General features: G+C 46.7%; 1 protein-coding gene across 7 annotated transcripts in view; it reads left to right on the plus strand.

Moving 5' to 3' along the window:
* Nucleotides 1-19,803, plus strand: part of CTBP1 (C-terminal binding protein 1) — a 372,662-nt gene that overhangs the window by 220,827 nt on the left and 132,032 nt on the right. For all 7 annotated transcript variants that reach the window (XM_068106031.2, XM_068106032.2, XM_078772389.1 and 4 more), the window contains one exon: nt 3,115-3,259. In XM_068106031.2, coding sequence (XP_067962132.1) covers nt 3,115-3,259 — 145 coding nt within the window. The remainder of the gene's footprint in view (nt 1-3,114; nt 3,260-19,803) is intronic.

Consider the following 19,803-nt stretch of genomic DNA (forward strand, 5'->3'; position numbering starts at 1 on the left):
TGACATCATGCATCACGTGGTTTCAGAGTTATGACGTTTTTAAGCACAAACATTTAAAACCGAGCTCCTCCCTCATTTGTGATCCAATCGAGGGGAAACTTCACATATATGTTCAGCATATCAGTCTACTAAAATGTCCTTTTGGAATTTGCGATACGTCACGTGGTTTGGCAGACATCGTTAATTAAACGCAAATAATAAAAACATTTATATCTCTTGAACCACTTCATTGATCGACGTGAAACTTCATACTGTAGTAGAAGTCATGAAGAGTAACAAGTGTGCAAAATTTGAAGATCATTGGATGTACGGTCTGGAAGCTAGAAGTTGTTATTGCGTGAAGAAGAAGAGTCTTTGACTGTGGACGATTAATTATTTATCACATGTACAGACTTGCAGGCATCGTTTGACACAATCTCCCGGGTTAATTTGAACCTCAAACAAAATTATAATTCCAGATTTGTCAATGGCTGAGGTATATTAACAACAACAACAACAACAACAACATGCATTTTAAAGGCCATTTTCCCTGCTAGAGCGGGGGTTAGCCTTGTTGGTATAGCCCTTGCTAGAGCGGGCTGAGGTATATTAACAAACGAATAAAACAGATTTGGCAAAATTCCAACTTTTTTAAAAAGATCGCATATTCACCCAGGGTTGTGAGAGGCTGAAGAAGAAGAAACCTCACATGGGCTTCCCAAACCAAATAAATAATTCTGGTTCTGGCTCTGCGATTTTCAGGTTTATTACTCCCGCAATGGAGTAATGCATTCGAGTGTGTGTGTGTGTGTGTGTGTGTGTGTGTGTGTGTGTGTGTGTGTGTGTGTGTGTGTGTGTGTGTGTGTGTGTGTGTGTGTGTGTGTGTGTGTGTGTGTGTGTGTGTTTGTGAACAAGATACATATCTGGAAAAGTTCTGAACGGATTTGGATGAAAGTTGGTGGGATGATTGCCCTTGGGATAAGGAAGAATTGATTAGTTTTTGGTGAAGCTCAGGATATTATTCCGGATCCAGGAATTTTTTGAAGGATTTTTTACCATTGGAAGATCAGGCTCAGCAGCGGCCACCCACGGCGGGAGTATGCGCTCCACTGAGTGGCGTTCTAGTTTATTTTGTAATTGGAATGCCGTGGAAGGACCTATTAAGCTGTTCTATACACCTTAACATGGCACGCGTTTAAAACTTTGGGATTCTTCCGGATTATCTGCAGTTAATTGGCCTAGTGAACTCAAAAGGTCATGACTATCATTTTGGTGTCACATTCCACATCAGATAGCTCCAATATAACTCCACAAAAAACATGCCCCCTACACACACACACACATACACACATGCACACGCACACATACACACACACACCTCATGCATTTATAGTCGATACACAACGTTTTGCATTTCAATGGAAGCACTAATTCTCAATGAATTAAAAAGTTCCTGCAGTGGGTGAAGGATCATTATGTTACCTGGCCCCCTTACAAATAACAAGGTTTCAACAACTATGACTCCTTCCTTCTTTGTTTGATGAAGAGGAGGAACAAGGACAACATCTGCTGCGAACTGAATATGTATTAAATGCAAATAAAGGAACGCCAAGTCTTTTCCATGCTCTTCGTTACAAAATTTTCCAATGGTGACTTCATTAGTCCCCAACCGGTGTACACCGGAGGGGACTATAGGTTTGCACTCCGTCCCTCCGTCAGTCAGTCAGTCAGTCAGTCAGTCCGTCAGTCCGTCACGCAAAGAACAGTTTTCCGGACTTTTTTATTCTAAACTCTTAATGCTAATGATTTCAAACTTGGTACGTGGTTTCCTTATGATAAGTTACAGATCGAGCTCGAACTTCACGACGTTTCGATCATTTTTGACAAAGTTATGGCACTTTGAACTTTGGTAATTTCCCCAACAGTTTTCCGGACGACAGACTGCCGGTGGGGGCATGTATTGCAGCGCAATACTCAGAATGCTTGTTTATTTGCACTTCACATTATTATTAGTGAATGCCGATTGGTCTGGTGTTCAATTCTGAGTTCATCCCGCTGATTGCATGCATCATTTCTGAGATGCAGCTGTGTCACTGATGCGGTGCCCTTGCGCATTCGAGCAATAATTTGTCATTTATTCAGGGTTCCGGGAATAACTCTCCTCCTTCGCAATAGTCACAATGGGGTCCTTAACCTCCACCAACTGATGCTGACAGACGGGATGCCCATTTTAACTAACATACATCTGATGGTGGTGTGCACAGTGATGCCTCACCATACCTGCGAAACACCAGGGTGACCGTTTGTAGCTGGGTTGAGGATCAAATCTGGCCTACACAACTCAGAGGCGACTGTGACAATCCCAGTGTGATAATGGCAAGAAAATTGCCACCAAAGAAATGAACTTTTCCACATTTTAGTGTTGTTATTGTGGTGCATTTTCACACCATATTGCCCACTGTGGACAGCGCTGATTTCACCGGAAATTCTAACTGGACCTTATTCATACACAAAAAATTTATGCAACTTTCTCTGGAACTGCTGGGCCTACACATCGAAGGCATGTTCAGATTACACTTTTGTACCGTTTTGTTCCAAAGTGCTGCTGTGCATGGAAACGTGCTTATTCACTCCCTACTTTGAAGTTGCTTTTTAGTGTGTGTGTGTGTGTGTGTGTGTATGTGTGTGTGTGTGTGTGTGTGTGTGTGTGTGTGTGTGTGTGTGTGTGTGTGTGTGTGCGTGCGTACACTATGTTTGTACTTGTGGAAATGCAATCCAATGTAAAAAGACAAAAATGTTTTTGTATCGATACAACCCCTTTCTGTTATTCTCTGCAGTATCAAAGCCTCTTGTCTGTATTAATTGCAGATACACTCAAGACATCAAGAGATATTGGTATACCTTTATGTGAATTGCAGACAAAACAACACAGTTTACAGGATTCATTATCGGGTGGGGGAGAGATTTATACTATGAAGAGCACAGTGCTCAAATTGGAGCTGAAAACAGGCTAACTCAAATAAATTGTCAACATTTGTTCAGGCATTTCCTTGAAAGATTTCTTTACATTCCTTCATGTCCACTCCCGTTCTGTTTCGTCTTGGTTGTGAGTGTGATGTGTTTGTGTGATTCCAGGTGCTGAATGAGGCGGTGGCAGCACTCATGTACCACACTATTACACTCACGAGGGAGGACCTTGAGAAATTCAAAGCCTTGCGTGTAATCGTGAGGATTGGCAGCGGGTATGACAACATTGACGTGAAGGCCGCAGCTGAGCTCGGTAAGCCACCACTACCAACACTGACCCTGAGCTTTGTCATTTTTTGAAACTCATTCCGTCTGACTGCTCTTGCTTCCTGCTTACTTTCTTATCTCAATTTGCATTTACACAGTTCATAAACAGACTGTCAACCAAACCTGGCGGCCACAACAATCCACATAATGGTTCTTATTCTGTTCCAGCTATTTATGACTCTCTTCCCCGCTCTCTTCCACACTTTCTTCCTCGCTGTCTTCCTCGCTCTCTTCCTCGCTCTCTTCCTCACTCTCTTCCTCGCTCTCTTCTGCGCTTTCTTCCTCGCTTTCTTCCCTGCTCTCTTCCTCGCTTTCTTCCTCACTTTCTTCCTCGCTGTATTCCACGCTTTCTTCCTCGCTGTCTTCCTCGCTGTCTTCCTTGCTCTCTTCCTCACTTTCTTCCTCACTCTCTTCCTCGCTCTCTTCCTCGCTCTCTTCCTCGCTCTCTTCCTCACTCTCTTCCTCGCTCTCTTCCTCACTCTCTTCCTCGCTCTCTTCCTCACTCTCTTCCTCACTCTCTTCCTCACTCTCTTCCTCGCTCTCTTCCTCGCTCTCTTCCTCGCTCTCTTCCTCGCTCTCTTCCTCACTCTCTTCCTCACTCTCTTCCTCACTCTCTTCCTCACTCTCTTCCTCGCTCTCTTCCTCGCTCTCTTCCTCGCTCTCTTCCTCGCTCTCTTCCTCACTCTCTTCCTCGCTCTCTTCCTCGCTCTCTTCTGCGCTTTCTTCCTCGCTTTCTTCCCTGCTCTCTTCCTCGCTTTCTTCCTCACTTTCTTCCTCGCTGTATTCCACGCTTTCTTCCTCGCTGTCTTCCTCGCTGTCTTCCTTGCTCTCTTCCTCACTTTCTTCCTCACTCTCTTCCTCGCTCTCTGCCTTGCTCTCTTCCTCGCTTTCTTCCTCGCTCTCTTCCTTGCTTTCTTCCTTGATCTCTTCCTTGCTCTCTTCCTTGCTTTCTTTCTTGCTCTCTTCCTCACTTTCTTCCTTTCTCTCTTCTGCGCTCTCTTCCTTGCTCTCGTCCTTGCTTTCTTCCTTGCTCTTTTCCTCACTTTCTTCCTTGCTCTCCTCTGCGCTTTCTTCCTTGCTCTCTTCCTTGCTTTCTTCCTTGCTCTCTTCCTTGCTCTCTTCCACACTCTCTTCCTTGCTCTCTTCCTCGCTTTCTTCCTCGCTTTCTTCCTCACTCTCTTTCTCTCACTCTTCCACGCTCTCTTCCTTGCTCTCTTTCTCGCTCTCTTTCTCGCTCTCTTTCTCGCTCTCTTTCTCGCTCTCTTTCTCGCTCTCTTCCTCGCTCTCTTCCACGCTCTCTTCCTCGCTTTCTTCCTCGCTGTCTTCCTCGCTCTCCTCCTCGCTCTCTTCCCCGCTCTCTTCCTCGCTCTCTGCCTCGCAATCTTCCTCGCTCTCTTCCTTGCTCTCTTCCTCGCCTTCTTCCTCACTCGATTCCTCTCTCTTCCTCACTCGATTCCTCTCTCTTCCTCGCTCTCTTCCTCGCTTTCTTCCTCGCTTTCTTCCTCGCTTTCTTCCTCGCTTTCTTCCTCGCTTTCTTCCTCGCTTTCCTCCTTGCTCTTTTCTGCGCTTTCTTCCTCGCTTTCTTCCTCGCTTTCTTCCTTGCTCTCTTCTTCGCTCTCCTCTGTGCTTTCTTCCTCACTCTCTTCCTCGCTCTCTTCCACACTCTCTTCCTCGCTTTCTTCCTCGCTCTATTCCACGCTTTCCTCCTCGCTGTCTTCCTCGCTCTCTTCCTCGCTTTCTTCCTTGCTCTCTTCCTCGCTCTCTTCCTCACTCTCTTCCTTGCTTTCTTCCTTGCTCTCTTCCTCACTTTCTTCCTCACTCTCTTCCTCACTCTCTTCCTCACTCTCTTCATTGCTCTCTTCCTTGCTCTCTTGCTCGCTTTCTTCCTTGCTTTTTTCCTCGCTTTCTTCCTTGCGCTCTTCTGCACTCTTCCTTGCTCTCTTCCTTGCTCTCTTCCTTGCTTTCTTTCTTGCTCTCTTCCTCACTCTCTTCCTCGCAATCTTCCTCACTTTCTTCCTCACTCTCTCCCTCGCTCTTCCTTGCTTTCTTCCTCACTTTCTTCCTTGCTCTTTTCTGCGCTTTCTTCCTCGCTTTCTTCCTTGCTCTCTTCCTCGCTCTCCTCTGTGCTTTCTTCCTCGCTTTCTTCCTCCCTCTATTCCACGCTTTCTTCCTCGTTGTCTTCCTCGCTCTCTTCCTCGCTCTCTTCCTCGCTTTCTTCCTCGCTTTCTTCCTCGCTCTCTTCCTCACTCTCTTCCTCGCTCTCTTCCTCACTCTCTTCCTCGCTTTCTTCCTTGCTCTCTTCCTCACTTTCTTCCTCACTCTCTTCCTCACTCTCTTCATTGCTTTCTTCCCCGCTCTCTTCCTCGCTCTCTTCCACACTCTCTTCCTCGCTCTCTTCCTCGCGCTCTTCTGCACTCTTCCTTGCTTTCTTCCTTGCTTTCTTCCTTGCTCTCTTCCTTGCTCTCTTCCTTGCTTTCTATCTTGCTCTCTTCCTCACTTTCTTCCTCACGATTTTCCTTGCTCTCTTCATCGCTTTCTTCCTTGCTCTCCTCTGCGCTTTCTTCCTTGCTCTCTTCCTTGCTTTCTTCCTTGCTCTCTTCCTTGCTCTCTTCCACACTCTCTTCCTTGCTCTCTTCCTCGCTTTCTTCCTCGCTTTCTTCCTCACTCTCTTTCTCTCACTCTTCCACGCTCTCTTCCTTGCTCTCTTTCTCGCTCTCTTTCTCGCTCTCTTTCTCGCTCTCTTCCTCGCTCTCTTCCTCGCTCTCTTCCTCGCTCTCTTCCACGCTCTCTTCCTCGCTTTCTTCCTCGCTGTCTTCCTCGCTCTCTTCCCCACTCTCTTCCTCGCTCTCTGCCTCGCAATCTTCCTCGCTCTCTTCCTTGCTCTCTTCCTCGCCTTCTTCCTCACTCGATTCCTCTCTCTTCCTCACTCGATTCCTCTCTCTTCCTCGCTCTCTTCCTCGCTTTCTTCCTCGCTTTCTTCCTCGCTTTCTTCCTCGCTTTCCTCCTTGCTCTTTTCTGCGCTTTCTTCCTCGCTTTCTTCCTTGCTCTCTTCTTCGCTCTCCTCTGTGCTTTCTTCCTCACTCTCTTCCTCACTCTCTTCCTCGCTCTCTTCCACACTCTCTTCCTCGCTTTCTTCCTCGCTCTATTCCATGCTTTCCTCCTTGCTCTCTTCCTCGCTCTCTTCCTCACTCTCTTCCTTGCTTTCTTCCTTGCTCTCTTCCTCACTTTCTTCCTCACTCTCTTCCTCACTCTCTTCCTCACTCTCTTCATTGCTCTCTTCCTTGCTCTCTTGCTCGCTTTCTTCCTTGCTTTTTTCCTCGCTTTCTTCCTTGCGCTCTTCTGCACTCTTCCTTGCTCTCTTCCTTGCTCTCTTCCTTGCTTTCTTTCTTGCTCTCTTCCTCACTCTCTTCCTCGCAATCTTCCTCACTTTCTTCCTCACTCTCTCCCTCGCTCTTCCTTGCTTTCTTCCTTGCTCTCTTCCTCACTTTCTTCCTTGCTCTTTTCTGCGCTTTCTTCCTCGCTTTCTTCCTTGCTCTCTTCCTCGCTCTCCTCTGTGCTTTCTTCCTCGCTTTCTTCCTCCCTCTATTCCACGCTTTCTTCCTCGTTGTCTTCCTCGCTTTCTTCCTCGCTTTCTTCCTCGCTTTCTTCCTCGCTTTCTTCCTTGCTCTCTTCCTCGCTCTCTTCCTCACTCTCTTCCTCGCTCTCTTCCTCACTCTCTTCCTCGCTTTCTTCCTTGCTTTCTTCCTCACTTTCTTCCTCACTCTCTTCCTCACTCTCTTCATTGCTTTCTTCCCCGCTCTCTTCCTCGCTCTCTTCCACACTCTCTTCCTCGCGCTCTTCTGCACTCTTCCTTGCTCTCTTCCTTGCTCTCTTCCTTGCGCTCTTCCTTGCGCTCTTCCTTGCTCTCTTCCTCACTCTCTTCCTTACTCTCTTCCTTACGATCTTCCTTACGATCTTCCTCACTTTCTTCCTCGCTCTCTTCCTCGCTCTCTTCCTTGCTATCTTCCTCGCTCTCTTCCTCGCTCTCTTCCTCGCTCTCTTCCTCGCTCTCTTCCTTGCTCTCTTCCTCGCTTTTTTCCTTGCTGCCTTCCTCACTTTCTTCCTTGCTCTCTTCCTCGCTTTCTTCCTCGCTCTCTTCCTCGCTTTCTTCCTCGCTCTCTTCCTCACTCTCTTCCACACTCTCTTCCTCGCCCTCGTCCCGCTCTCTTCCTCGCCCTCTTCCTCACTTTCTTCCTTGCTCTCTTCCTCGCTTTCTTCCTTGCTCTCTTCCTCGGTTTCTTCCTCGCTCTCTTCCACACTCTCTTCCTCGCTTTCTTCCACACTCTTCCTTGCTCTCTTCCACACTCTCTTCCTTGATGTCTTCCTCGCTTTCCTCCTTGCTCTCTTCCTCGCTTTCTTCCTCGCTTTCTTCCTCGCTTTCTTCCACGCTTTCTTCCTCGCTTTCTTCCTCGCTTTCTTCCTCTCTCTTCCTCGCTTTCTTTCTCCCTCGTTTTCTTCCTCTCTCACTTCCGCGCTCTGTTGTTATCTTTTATCTGTTTTGTTTTCTTTTGTTATCTTGTTATCTATTTTCTGTTATTTTTTGTTCCTCTTTCTATTTTTATCTTTCTCCTCTTTCTGTTTTTTATCTTTCTCCTCTTTCTGTTTTTTATCTTTCTCCTCTTTACCTTGAACCTTGCTGGAGTGCTTCGTGTGAACATGCTCGGTTATTTATTTAATGGACGTCTGCAATGGGAAAGACTGTCCCGTGCACCATTCTCAACAAAGCAATGGCTAACCAACTCTTCAAAAAGGACATATTCGCGACAGAAAAAGTACTGAAATCTTGTGCCAGCTATATTTACGTGGGAGCAGGGTGTGTACCAAGCAGACTCTTCTGAGGTAGACAACGTATCTGGTTTGGGTGCTTCTTAACAGCGAATGGAAGATCATATCTGGAGCTTGTGAATGCACCGGGCAAATTGAAAATTAACTTTTAAAATGATGATGTTTGCTATTGATCATGTTCTGGGTGTAGTCAGGTTCAGTATGTCCAGATTTAAAGTTTCGTTGGATTTTTTGGGGGATTTGGAAAACTATATATTTTTGGAAACTATATTGTATAGTCAGTCAGAAAACCAATGTTGCTATTTGCACAGACTCCTATATGGCGGCCATCTTGGATTTTCAAAATTGCCGCCATAGAACTAATTTTTCTCAATATCTCAGCTTCTAAATAACATAGAGCTTTGATTCTAACGGCTAAACATACATTTTCAAGGGCCCCGAATCCAATGGTAACAGGTTCGATAAGCTAGACATGACCATAGAGCTCCTATGTGGCGGCCATCTTGGATTTTTCAAACTGGCCGCCGTAAAATTGATGTTTCTCAATATCTCAGCTTCTAAACAACATAAAGCTTTGATTCTAACGGCTAAACATACATTTTCAAGCGCCCCGAATCCAATGGTAACAAGTTCGATAAGCTAGACATGACCATAGAGCTGTCCAGATGCATGTGAGAAAAGCATGGTTCATTCTGCAATCACAAGTGATGGCGATGACGAGAACAACATGAAGACAATCTACAAAGCAGCACAAGTGATACGGAAGAGCATCGCAGAATTCATTAAGAAGGACCAGGAAGCAAATACCATACAGGTGTCCAGCGATATCAACGATGTTCCGGCTGAACTATACACCATGATCCGCTGGGTAATGGTAGGGCCTGTCGACAAGCTGGAAACTGAGAAGAGGACCAGTGTTGTTGACAGATCAACACTCACTGTGAGTCAGAACATCATGTATGGATTCAAATCCAACAGACAGGTGAAGTACAAACCAAGCAGCGAATCCGCAACATTCAGGCCACCCCATTCAAGAGAAAACCCCCAAGTCCTGGGATTGGCTCTGACTGTCCATCATGGCACACGCAACAAAAAGCTGATGGGACTTCTCAATGCACATGGCTACTGTGTTTCGATTGTCCGCGCCCTCCTCATGGAAACTGCTCTTGCCAATGCTGTCGTAGAAAACACCAGGCAGTTTGAAGGTCTGTACGTGCCACCATTCCTGAAAAGGGGAGCCTTTGTGTTCTTTGCTGCAGACAACACGGACTTTGCCGAGGATACTCCTGACGGGAAAGGAACCACTCACGCAACGATTACTGCAGTGTACCAGAAGTCAGATGTCCCTGGAGAACCAGTTGCGCAACCTCTCATCATCGGTGATGCACAGAGTCTATCGGTCACTCCATACCATGTAGATGTGCTGCACTGTGACAAGCCGAAACCACAGCTTACGAAGAGAACAGAGGAGTTTGTCATCAACAAGGGGGGTCTCCAGATCCTATCAACTGACACAACTGGGATGGGTTGTTGCTTCTGCTCTATCCAGGATGAAAGCGAGGGAGCACTCCAGCAAGATTCCAGGTTGGGCAGGATACAACTCGCTCTTGTCTGAACGCCAGTCCATGACTCGGGTTGGTGCCTTGCCACTACTTCCAGAGGTGGCGCATGAGTGGCCAACCCTACTGACCGTGATCATGCAAGCCAGTCAGCTAAGGATGTTGGGATTGTTGGCAGTTGGTGAAGATCATCCCACTGTAATTTCATTTGACATGGCCCTCTACGAGAAGGTGGTGCAACTGCTGGATGCAAGACCTGACTTGAAACGCACAGTCGTTCCCAGACTGGGTGAGCTGCATGTTGTCATGGCGGCTCTCCGAGCCCTCGGAGCCTCCATGGAGAACTCAGGCATTGATGATGCTTGGGTAGAAGCTGATGTCTATGGTCCAGCTACGACGCGTGGCTGGACCAGGGTTAGGGTCCTGGTCCAGCCACGCGTCGACGTAGGAGCTCTATGGTCATGTCTAGCTTATCGAACTTGTTACCATTGGATTTGGGGCCCTTGAAAATGTATGTTTAGCCGTTAGAATCAAAGCTTTATGTTGTTTAGAAGCTGAGATATTGAGAAACATAAAGTTTACGGCGGCCAGTTTGAAAAATCCAAGATGGCCGCCACATAGGAGCTCTATGGTCATGTCTAGCTTATCGAACTTGTTACCATTGGATTCGGGGCCCTTGAAAATGTATGTTTAGCCGTTAGAATCAAAGCTCTATGTTATTTAGAAGCTGAGATATTGAGAAAAATTAGTTATACGGCGGCAATTTTGAAAATCCAAGATGGCCGCCATACAGGAGTCTGTGCAAATAGCAACATTGGTTTTCTGACTGACTATACAATATAGTTTCCAAAAATATATCGTTTTCCAAATCCCCCAAAAATTCCAACGAAATTACATAGTGAACCTGACTAGTGGGTTGGGGGGCGTGTGAGAGCTGTGATGGCTGTTACAGACTTGGCATTTAATATGGAATATATTTTTTTTCTTGACTTGGGTTTACTTTCTTAACTCAGTATATCAATCTGGTGAGTTTCTTTTACACTTTGGTGATTTATTTGTTCAAAGAACCATGTCACTGATTGTCTGTCGCAGCAAGAAGTCAACAACAGGATTATATCACAGGTGGCGTGGCAAAATGTACGGACAGGTGCATTTGATGATTGGCTTCACAGTCGGGTATACAAGGGTTGTTGCGTTCTGTATTAGTGGAAAACAACTGCTGCACGTCTCCAAAAGTAATTGCCGCTTCCTCTGGAGATGGTCCGTCAACTCGACAATGCTATTTGTCATGGAGTGGTGGCTTTACGAAATTACGGCATGAAACAGCGTGCTATTGCTCGGCAGTATGGCATCACTCAAGGTCAGGTGTCAAAGATCCTGAAACGAAATGCTCAGAAGGGTGTCCCTACTCCAATACCGAGGCCAGGACGTCTCCGCAGAACCACAAGGAGGGATGATCGCCAGCTGCACCGGTTAGTCCGCAATGGCCGTACCAAGTCAGCTAATCGGCTTAGGGCTGAGTGGCAGCAACTGACAAATGTGCCTGTATCCAGAAGGCTAGTCAACCAACGACTGGTTCAAGCAGGCTATCGTGCCAGGCGTCCCCTGAGAAAGCCACGCCTGACCAGAAAACACCGCCAGCGCCGATTGCAGTGGGCCAGAGAGCACCGTCAATGGCAGCCAGGGCACTGGAATCACATGATCTTCAGTGACGAGTCTAGATTTCTGGTCTATCGTCAAGATGGCCGCGTCCGAGTGCGCAGACATGTGCATGAAGCCTACAACGAAGATTGTATAGTGCCAAGAATCCAAGCTGGAGGTGGTGGGGTGACTGTTTGGGCTGCTTTTCATGCAGGGGGCAAAACTGACCTGGTTGTTCTGAATGGAAACCTGAACCAGTTCAAGTACAGGGCCATTCTGGAAGAAACATTGCTTCCATTGGCTCATGCAGCCTTTCGAGGAAACTTTGTCTTCCAAGATGGCAATGCACGGCCTCATCGTGCTTGCATGATCCAACACTTTCTTGCTGTCCGTGGTGTGGAGCATATGGAGTGGCCTGCCATGTCCCCGGATATGAATCCAATAGAGAACTTGTGGGCAGAATTAACGCGTCAAATCGACCACTTGGACCAGCAGCCGACGTCTGTGCGTGAATTGCAGCAGGCCATTGTCACTGCATGGCAAGCGATTCCTGTCGAAACCTTGGCAAATGTCGTGAACAGCAAGCCTCAACGTGTACGTGCTCTCCTGCATGCTCGTGGGGGTTACCCAAAGTACTGAACTGTAATTTTACTGTCCGTAATCCCAGTCGTAATGTAACTTTTGTTTTTGTTAAAAAAAAATTTGGCTAATGTGCAAAATAAAGAGATACTTCTGTAAAACGTACAGAAGTTTAACACAGTACTGTCCATGAATTGAGTTCGATATCAGTTTACATCACTTTCAAGGATCAATTTATTTGTTTCGAAATGTCAAATGTGGTTTTTGTTTCTTTTAAAGGTCACATTAACAAAATCTAGAATAATTTCAACATAATTCCAATGAACTTTTGGTTCTAAGACATCTTGAAAAGTAAGTTCACCCCCACAAAAAAAATATTCCATATTAAATGCCAAGTCTGTATTTTTTCACTACAGAAAAAGACTTTGAATTACAGGTTTTGCTGTAGCAACGACAAGTTAAAAGTGTCCCAGTTCGTTAAGCCACGGAAAACGCACACTTAGCTCATGCACAAAAGGCCTCCTTACCTTCACATTGATATGGCATTTTGAAAGTCCCGTATTGGTGTTTAAAAAAAGGTAACACGAACCACTTCCCAATGGCCATTCAAAGTAAATGGAAATGGAACTTCACAGCCAGCCTTCCAGTGCCCTTGGCCACTCAGGTATACTTTAAATATACCTTAAGGTCCATTTATGCATATATTTGTGTGTTGGATGGGAAAGGCTGATGTGTATTGATAAAATTGTGAAAAAGAAAAGCATGGAAGGGCAGAAAAGGAAGAGAATGAGAATCAGGGGGGAGCTGTCGTGGTGCTAAAGGGAAGAAAGATGTGTTGGTGAGGATGGGAGATTTTTTTATTTTTTTTTTATTTTTTTGTATACAATATCGAGGCTCGTGAAAGAGCGAACATTAATCACACAGAAAGACAAACCGACACATAAAACATATAACATAGGGAGCGGTAGACAAGATGGGGAGAGAGGGGGAAGGACACAAACACAACATTTGAGAGCAGGGACCGAGAGACATGGAGACATCGAGAGATCTGAGAGAGGGCGAGGGCTTTGGGGGGGGGGGGGGCGTGGGAAGGGGGCAGTGGGAGAGGTATAAAACATATGGACACTGCCAGGACTTCCAGGAAAGAAGTTGGAATTTCAAACAAGGTGGATCTGGGGTGAATTAGCGGGGGTAGAAAAGATCAAGGTTTTGGATGGGGGAAGATAAGAGATGGTGGTGAACAGCTGTTTTAAAGACCTGGAGGGAGGAGTGGGATTGAAGGGAGTGAGGGAGTTTGTTCCAGAGGCGGGAGAAAAGAGGAATGAAAGAGTGAAGGTGAGCAGAGAGCCGAGATTTCGGCAGTTTAACCATCAGAGGGTTGCTGGCAGATCTTGTGCGACCTGTAGGAATATTTGGGGGACAGAGCACAGAGAGAGCTGGGGGTGCAAGGCCGGAGAGGAGTCGGTAGAAGACAGAAAGACCACCTACCTGCCTGCGGTGAGTGAGTGAAAGGCCCTCAGAGATAGCTTCATCGCGGGAGATTCCAATAATTCTGAAAGCTTTGGTTTCAACAGCGTGAAGCCGAGCTAGGTGTGAGGCAGGAGCACCGGCCCATAGGGGAGAACATTTGAGAAACATTGAGGGTGGTATAGGGTATGGTGTGGAGGAGGCGAGCTAAGTAAGTCGTATATGTGGAACAGATGTCAGGATCTCTCCAATTGCTGGACCGACTGTTCTGTTTTCTTTCCCGCCAAGTTTGTCTTTTTTAATTGGGAATGAAAAGTTTCTACTTCTTTTTTTGCATTTCCCTTGCTCATGCCATGGAAATATTAACCAGCTTTTTCAGTCGTGTTGTCATAGGAATGAATGGGTGATTTTAAAACATTTCTTTTTTTCATAATTTGTAATATTACTTAAACCTTTACTGGTGAGCAATAAATTTGCTGTTCATCCGAAGACGGTGGACTTTTGGCGACCAGCTTGGCGTAGCATGCTGCTGCGGTTTTTCGTAACCTTTTAAAAACTCACGATGAGTTTATACAGCAATGCCAAGCACATTGTGATGAAACACCGACAGTGTGGTGCACAGCATTTTTCGATTCAAACTCTGTGTGACCTTGGATGCCAAAACCAGATGGGAATCTCGCGCCAGCACCGCACACCCCGTCGAGCTCCTTGTGTTGTCTTGGAATTGCGACTAAGACCAGCATGATCAATAATAATGAACAAAGCTCTCACTTTGAGATTTTGACTTGGATTTTATTCATTAGATTGACAGCCATGAAGGCCCAGTGGATATTGAAATAGAAGTATAGGATACAACAACAACAACAGGCATTTTAAGGCCATTTTCCCTGCTAGAGCGGGGGTTAGCCTTGCGGTCCCCATGACAATCTTCTCCATTTTGCCCTATTTTCTACATCTCCCCTTGTTAACCCCCTTGCCCGCATTTCTTCTTCCACCACCTTTAGCCAAGTCTTTCTCGGTCTTGCCCGTCCTCTATTTCCTTCTACATTCATTTCCATCACTCTTCTCAACCAGTCACTTTCATCCTTCCTCAACACATGACCAAACCATCTCAACCTGTTCCTCTTCACAGCATCAATCACAGGCTCTATTCCCATCATATTTTGCAATTCATAATTTGTCTTCCTCTCTCTCAACGATACTCCACACATCCACCGAACCATTCGCATTTACACCCTTTCCAGCCTTCATTGCTGCTCGACATTCATTACCCATGTCTCACTCCCATAAATCATAACACTTCTCACGCATGCTGCATACACCTTTCCCTTCAGATTCAGCGACACTCCCCTCCTCGTCAGCACGCCACTCAGTTCCCGAAACTTCTTCCATGCACATCTCACTCCAGCAACCGTTGCCGAGTCTTATCCACCTTCTCCATTCAGCATGTCTCCTAGGTAGTAAAATGTTTTCACACCTACCAGCTTCATGCCATCTCCAAGATCCAACTCAACATTTCCTCCATCTGCAGCTCCCTCTGTGCACACCTTACACTTGAATGTAGCTGCCACACTGGTTAATGACCCTCTCAGACCACTACATTTTTGATGAACCCACTCAGCGCACATTGTACATTGAATGGAGTTCACTCCGACACCCTTCCTGCACACAGCACACGGCCACTTCCCAGTTCTTTCCACCTCACCACATGCTTTACCACTTGCCATCACCTTTGTCTTTCCGATATTCACCTTCAGACCTTTTTCCTCACATCACTATTGCACCTCTCTTTCGCTATCTGCTTTGCAATCCTGAATACCGCTCTCTGACCCTCTTCCGAATCCAAGCGTTCTCCATACATTTTCCTATATGCCTCCTGCGCCTTTGCTACCTCTTTCTTTGCAGTCTTCTTGGCTGCCTTATAACTTTCATGTTCTGCCTCTTCTGCCCCCGTACCCTTCACCTTCTGCCACTCCTTGAACTTCTTCCTCTTCTCGTCAATCCTCTTTCCAACTTCATCATCCCACCACCATGCTTCCGAGTGCCTCGGTGGTCCTTTTGTCCATCCACATAATTCACCAACGGCTTCCAACAGACTATCTTTCATTGACATCCAACCACTTTAAAGCTCAACCACATCATCCTCTCCCATACTCAGCCTCTCTTTTAATGCCTCCCTCACTGTCATCTCTTTCAACCTCCACACCTTCATTCTCGGTTGGTACTTCACCTGCCGAGCTCTCCTCGCACCTTTCACCCTTGTGTCGCAGACAACCAAGTGGTGCTGTGAAACAGCCTCCTCCCCGGGATCACCTTTGTGTCCCGGAGGTGCCCCCATCTCGCCTACGCACCATCAGGTAGTCAACGGTTGTCGTCGACCCACCTGACGTGTATGTAACAAGCTTATTATCCACTTTCTGGAACTGATTATTACAAATCAACAAACCAGCTCCATCAGCAAACTCCAAAATCCTTTCACCTTCTCCATTGCTCACACCATATCCGTAACCCCCATGAACTCCCTCAAAACCGTCCATACTCCTTCCCACATGTCCATTTAGGTCTCCTCCTTCCACAACAACTTCGTCATCTTTCACATTTTCCATCAGCTTCTCTATCGCACATCAGAACTTGTCCTTCTCTTCATCGCTCTGACCGACCTGCGGAGCATATCCTGAGATGACATTCACCAAGAGCTTTCCAATAATCATTTTCACCATAATCGACCTTTCACTCACTCTCGTCACACTCACCACACTGTCCACAAACTCCTCAGAAAACAGGACACCAACACCATGCACGCCTTCCGCGCACCTTTTTTTTTTTTTTTTTTTCGTATGCAAGATCGAGGCTCGTGAAAGAGCTAACATTAATCATACAAAAAGTCAAACCGACACATAAAACACAAAATAAGGGGAGCGGTAGATAATATGTGGAGAGAGGGGGAAGGACACAAAACAACATTTGAGAGCAGGGACATCGAGAGAACTGTGGGAGGGAGAGGGCTTGGGGGGAGGTGGGAGAGGTATAAAACATATGGACGCTGCAAGGACTTCCACGAAAGAAGTTCGAATTTCAAAAAAGTGTATCTGGGGTGAATTAGCGGGAGTAGAAAAGATCAAGGTTTTGGATGGGGGAAGATAAGAGATGGTGCTGAACAGCTGTTTTAAAGACCTGGAGGGAAGAGTGGGATTGAAGGGAGTGGGGGAGTTTGTTCCAGAGGCGGGAGAAAAGGGGAATGAAAGAGTGAAGGTGAGCAGAGAGCCTAGATTTTGGCAGTTTAACCATAAGAGGGTTTCTGGCAGATCTTGTGCGACCTGTAGGAATATTTGGCGGACAGAGCACAGAGAGAGCTGGGGAAGCAAGGCCGGAGAGGAGTCGGTAGAAGACAGAAAGACCACCAACCTGCCTGTGGTGAGTGAGTGAAAGGCCCTCGGAGTTAGCTTCATCGCAGGAGATTCCAATGATTCTGAAAGCTTTGGTTTCAACAGCATGAAGCCGAGCTAGGTGTGAGGCAGGAGCACTGGCCCAGAGGGGGGAACAGTATTCCATTGAGCTGCGGATGAAAGCCTTGTAGGTGGTGAGGAGCTCAGGTGTGCCAGGGAAGGACTTCGCACGACGGAGGATGCCCAGTTGGCGACTGGCTTTGGAGGCCAGCTTGGAAATGTGGTTTTCCCAAGAAAGATCATGGCAGATAGTGAGACCCAAAAGCTTGAGCAACAGAACTTCTTGGAGAGAATTGTTGAGAAAGTAGATGGGAGGGTTTTCCAGTCAGTCTTTTCGGAGAGACATAGTAAGAGTGTGAGATTTGTCAGGATTGAAAGACATGTTCCACTTGTTTGACCAGTCTGTGATTTTGTCCAGGTCTGCAGAGAGTGAGGAGGCTGCAGACTGCCGATCTGAGGGATGAGGAATGGAGTGGCAGAAATTGGAGTCATCAGCAAAGAGATAGGATTTTCCAGAGAGTCAGAGAGATCATTGATGAAGACCAGAAAAGGCACAGGGCCCAGAACACTGGCTTGGGGGAACTCCAGCCAGAACAGGAAGGGGAGATGAGAGAAATCCATTCAGGGCCACACGTTGACTACGACTAGAGAGGAAGTCCGCAAGCCAAGCGTTGAGATTTCCATGGATACCATAGGAGGAGAGTTTGGTGAGCAGAGCTGGGTGCCAGACTGTATCGAAGGCACGTGATATGTCAAGGGAGACAGCTCTGATTTCCTGTTTGGCATTGAGGACCTCCATCCATTGTTGAGACAGCAGAAGCAACATGTCCAGAGTAGAATGACCTGGTCTGAATCGAAATTGATGATCGGAGATCAAGCCATTGGAGAAGAGGAAGGATTTGATATCCGAAGCAATGATGGATTCCATGAATTTGCTGATAATTGGGAGAAGGCTGAGTTGTTGCAAGGATCTGTTTTTGCACCTTTTTTGTGTAAAGCGGTAATGTTTGCTGATTTCCAAGATGCTGGTAGATGACCTTGATAAAAAGAGAGGGTGAACCCTTGCCACACAAACTTGTATTTCTGTCCCTGCCGACCCTTCACCATTCTCACACCACTTCCGTTCCATCTCGTCTCCTGCACACAACAAATGTCCACTCTTCTTCTGACCAATATTTCCACCACTTCTCCTGATCTCCCTGTCATTGTCCCTGCATTCCATGTCCCAAACCTCAGAAACCGATCTCCACGTGGGTCAACAGACGTTTCGTTGTCATAAATGGAGTGATTTCCACCCTTGCTTCGATCGGGTTCCCTACCTTGATTTTTGACGAGAGGGGGTGAGGACCCCCACGTAGTACTTCGGGCTGTACCCTGCCCATATGTAATTGTAATTGTCATGGTTCCCTTTTTGTATGTATCCATGTCATTTTTGTATCCATGTCATGGTAAATTGAAGAATAGGATGACGTTCTTTTTTTTTTTTAGTAGAAAAACTTGATGCTGAGCACATTTTATTTGCCATGTGCATTTTTATCGCTGCCACCTATGTGCCATTCAGTACCGTTTTGTTATTAACGAGTCTCAAAATCGACAAATTACCCTGTTCAACCCTCTGTTTTCAATTGTGAATTTTCCCACTGTGAACCATTGCCCGTCCCCATACCCCAAACCAATTGCCTCTTGTGTTACAGAGCAGTGAATCACCCAGCACAGAACCCAAATGCTAATTCCCACTCCCCGCACGAAATTCCTTCCAACTCCCAATAAATGTTTTTTTTTCCCCTGCAAAATTTTGTTAAACCACCGTATACCTTGCATATTCTGGGTGAAGTAAAATAAACATCGTACACTTGCTCAGAATAGGTGTTTTTTTTCAGCATATTGTGTGATGGCTGATAGAATGGCCTAGAGGTATGCACACTCGCTTCTAAGCCGTTTTGTGTGTGTGTGTGTGCGTGTGCGTGTGTGTGTGTGTGTGTGTGTGTGTGTGTGTGTGTGTGTGTGTGTGTGTGTGGAGGATGGTCGATCGGTACGCACACTCACCACGAAGACTGGGTTAGAATCCCAACCCAGCTATAAACTGTCATCCAGGCGATTAACAGGCAGGGTGATTCATCAAGGTGTGTGCCGTCCCTCGGATGGACGTTAAGTGGGCATCCCATGAGATGGATGTTAAACGGGCGTCCTGTGTGCGAGCATTAGTTGGTGGATGTTAAATATCCCATGGTGTTCTTCGCGAGGAGTGGGCAAGTTATCGCCAACACCATGAACAAATTCCAAATTCCTGCCCTAACTACTGCCGGGAAAGCAATGGCAAGCCACCCAGTATAACCCTTGCCAAGAACATGCTTCGACAGCACGGATGCTCTGTAGCATAGTATGGGACATAAAAATCAGCATTTCCAAGTCCCACATAATAATGTTGTCAAATTGATGTAGTTTACATTCTATTTCCCAAATGGAGGCCGACAAATGAGTTTGTCGCCAGTATCGGAAAAGGTTAATCCGGCCCTGCCTGGGAGCAAGCATTCTATAGTCTGATCAAGTCATGCGAGGGGTCTCGACGCCCTTGCCACCGTGTGGCGATCGAAGGCAACCCGCAGTCGCTGGAGGAGTCAACAGGCAGCCAAACGAGGAAAAAGTTACATGGACGTGACAGTCGTAAATCGCACCCTCACAGCGGCCATCAGGCGCAGCACAAGTTGGTGTGAAAAACCACAGCTGTGGAAAATAATTTAGAAAGCCCATGGAATTAATGGCCCGTTAACCCGCACACGGCAAAAATGGAAGTTATCGATCAGGCACATTTGATTCATCCGGCTACAAAATGTTACATTTCCAATGTCACGAAACCCGCACTCCGCGTTTTCCTCCTCCTCCTCCTCCTCCTCCTCCTCCTCCTCCTCCTCCTCCCCCTCCCCCTCCCCCTCCCCCTCCCCCTCCCCCCCCCCCTCCTCCTCCTCCTCCTCCTCCTCTTCTCATCTTCCTTCTGTGCACCACAAGTGTCCCGG

Source organism: Myxine glutinosa, chromosome 2 (assembly GCF_964187855.1).
Source record: "Myxine glutinosa chromosome 2, kmMyxGlut1.1, whole genome shotgun sequence".
In the NCBI taxonomy this organism is placed as follows: Eukaryota; Metazoa; Chordata; class Myxini; order Myxiniformes; family Myxinidae; genus Myxine; species Myxine glutinosa.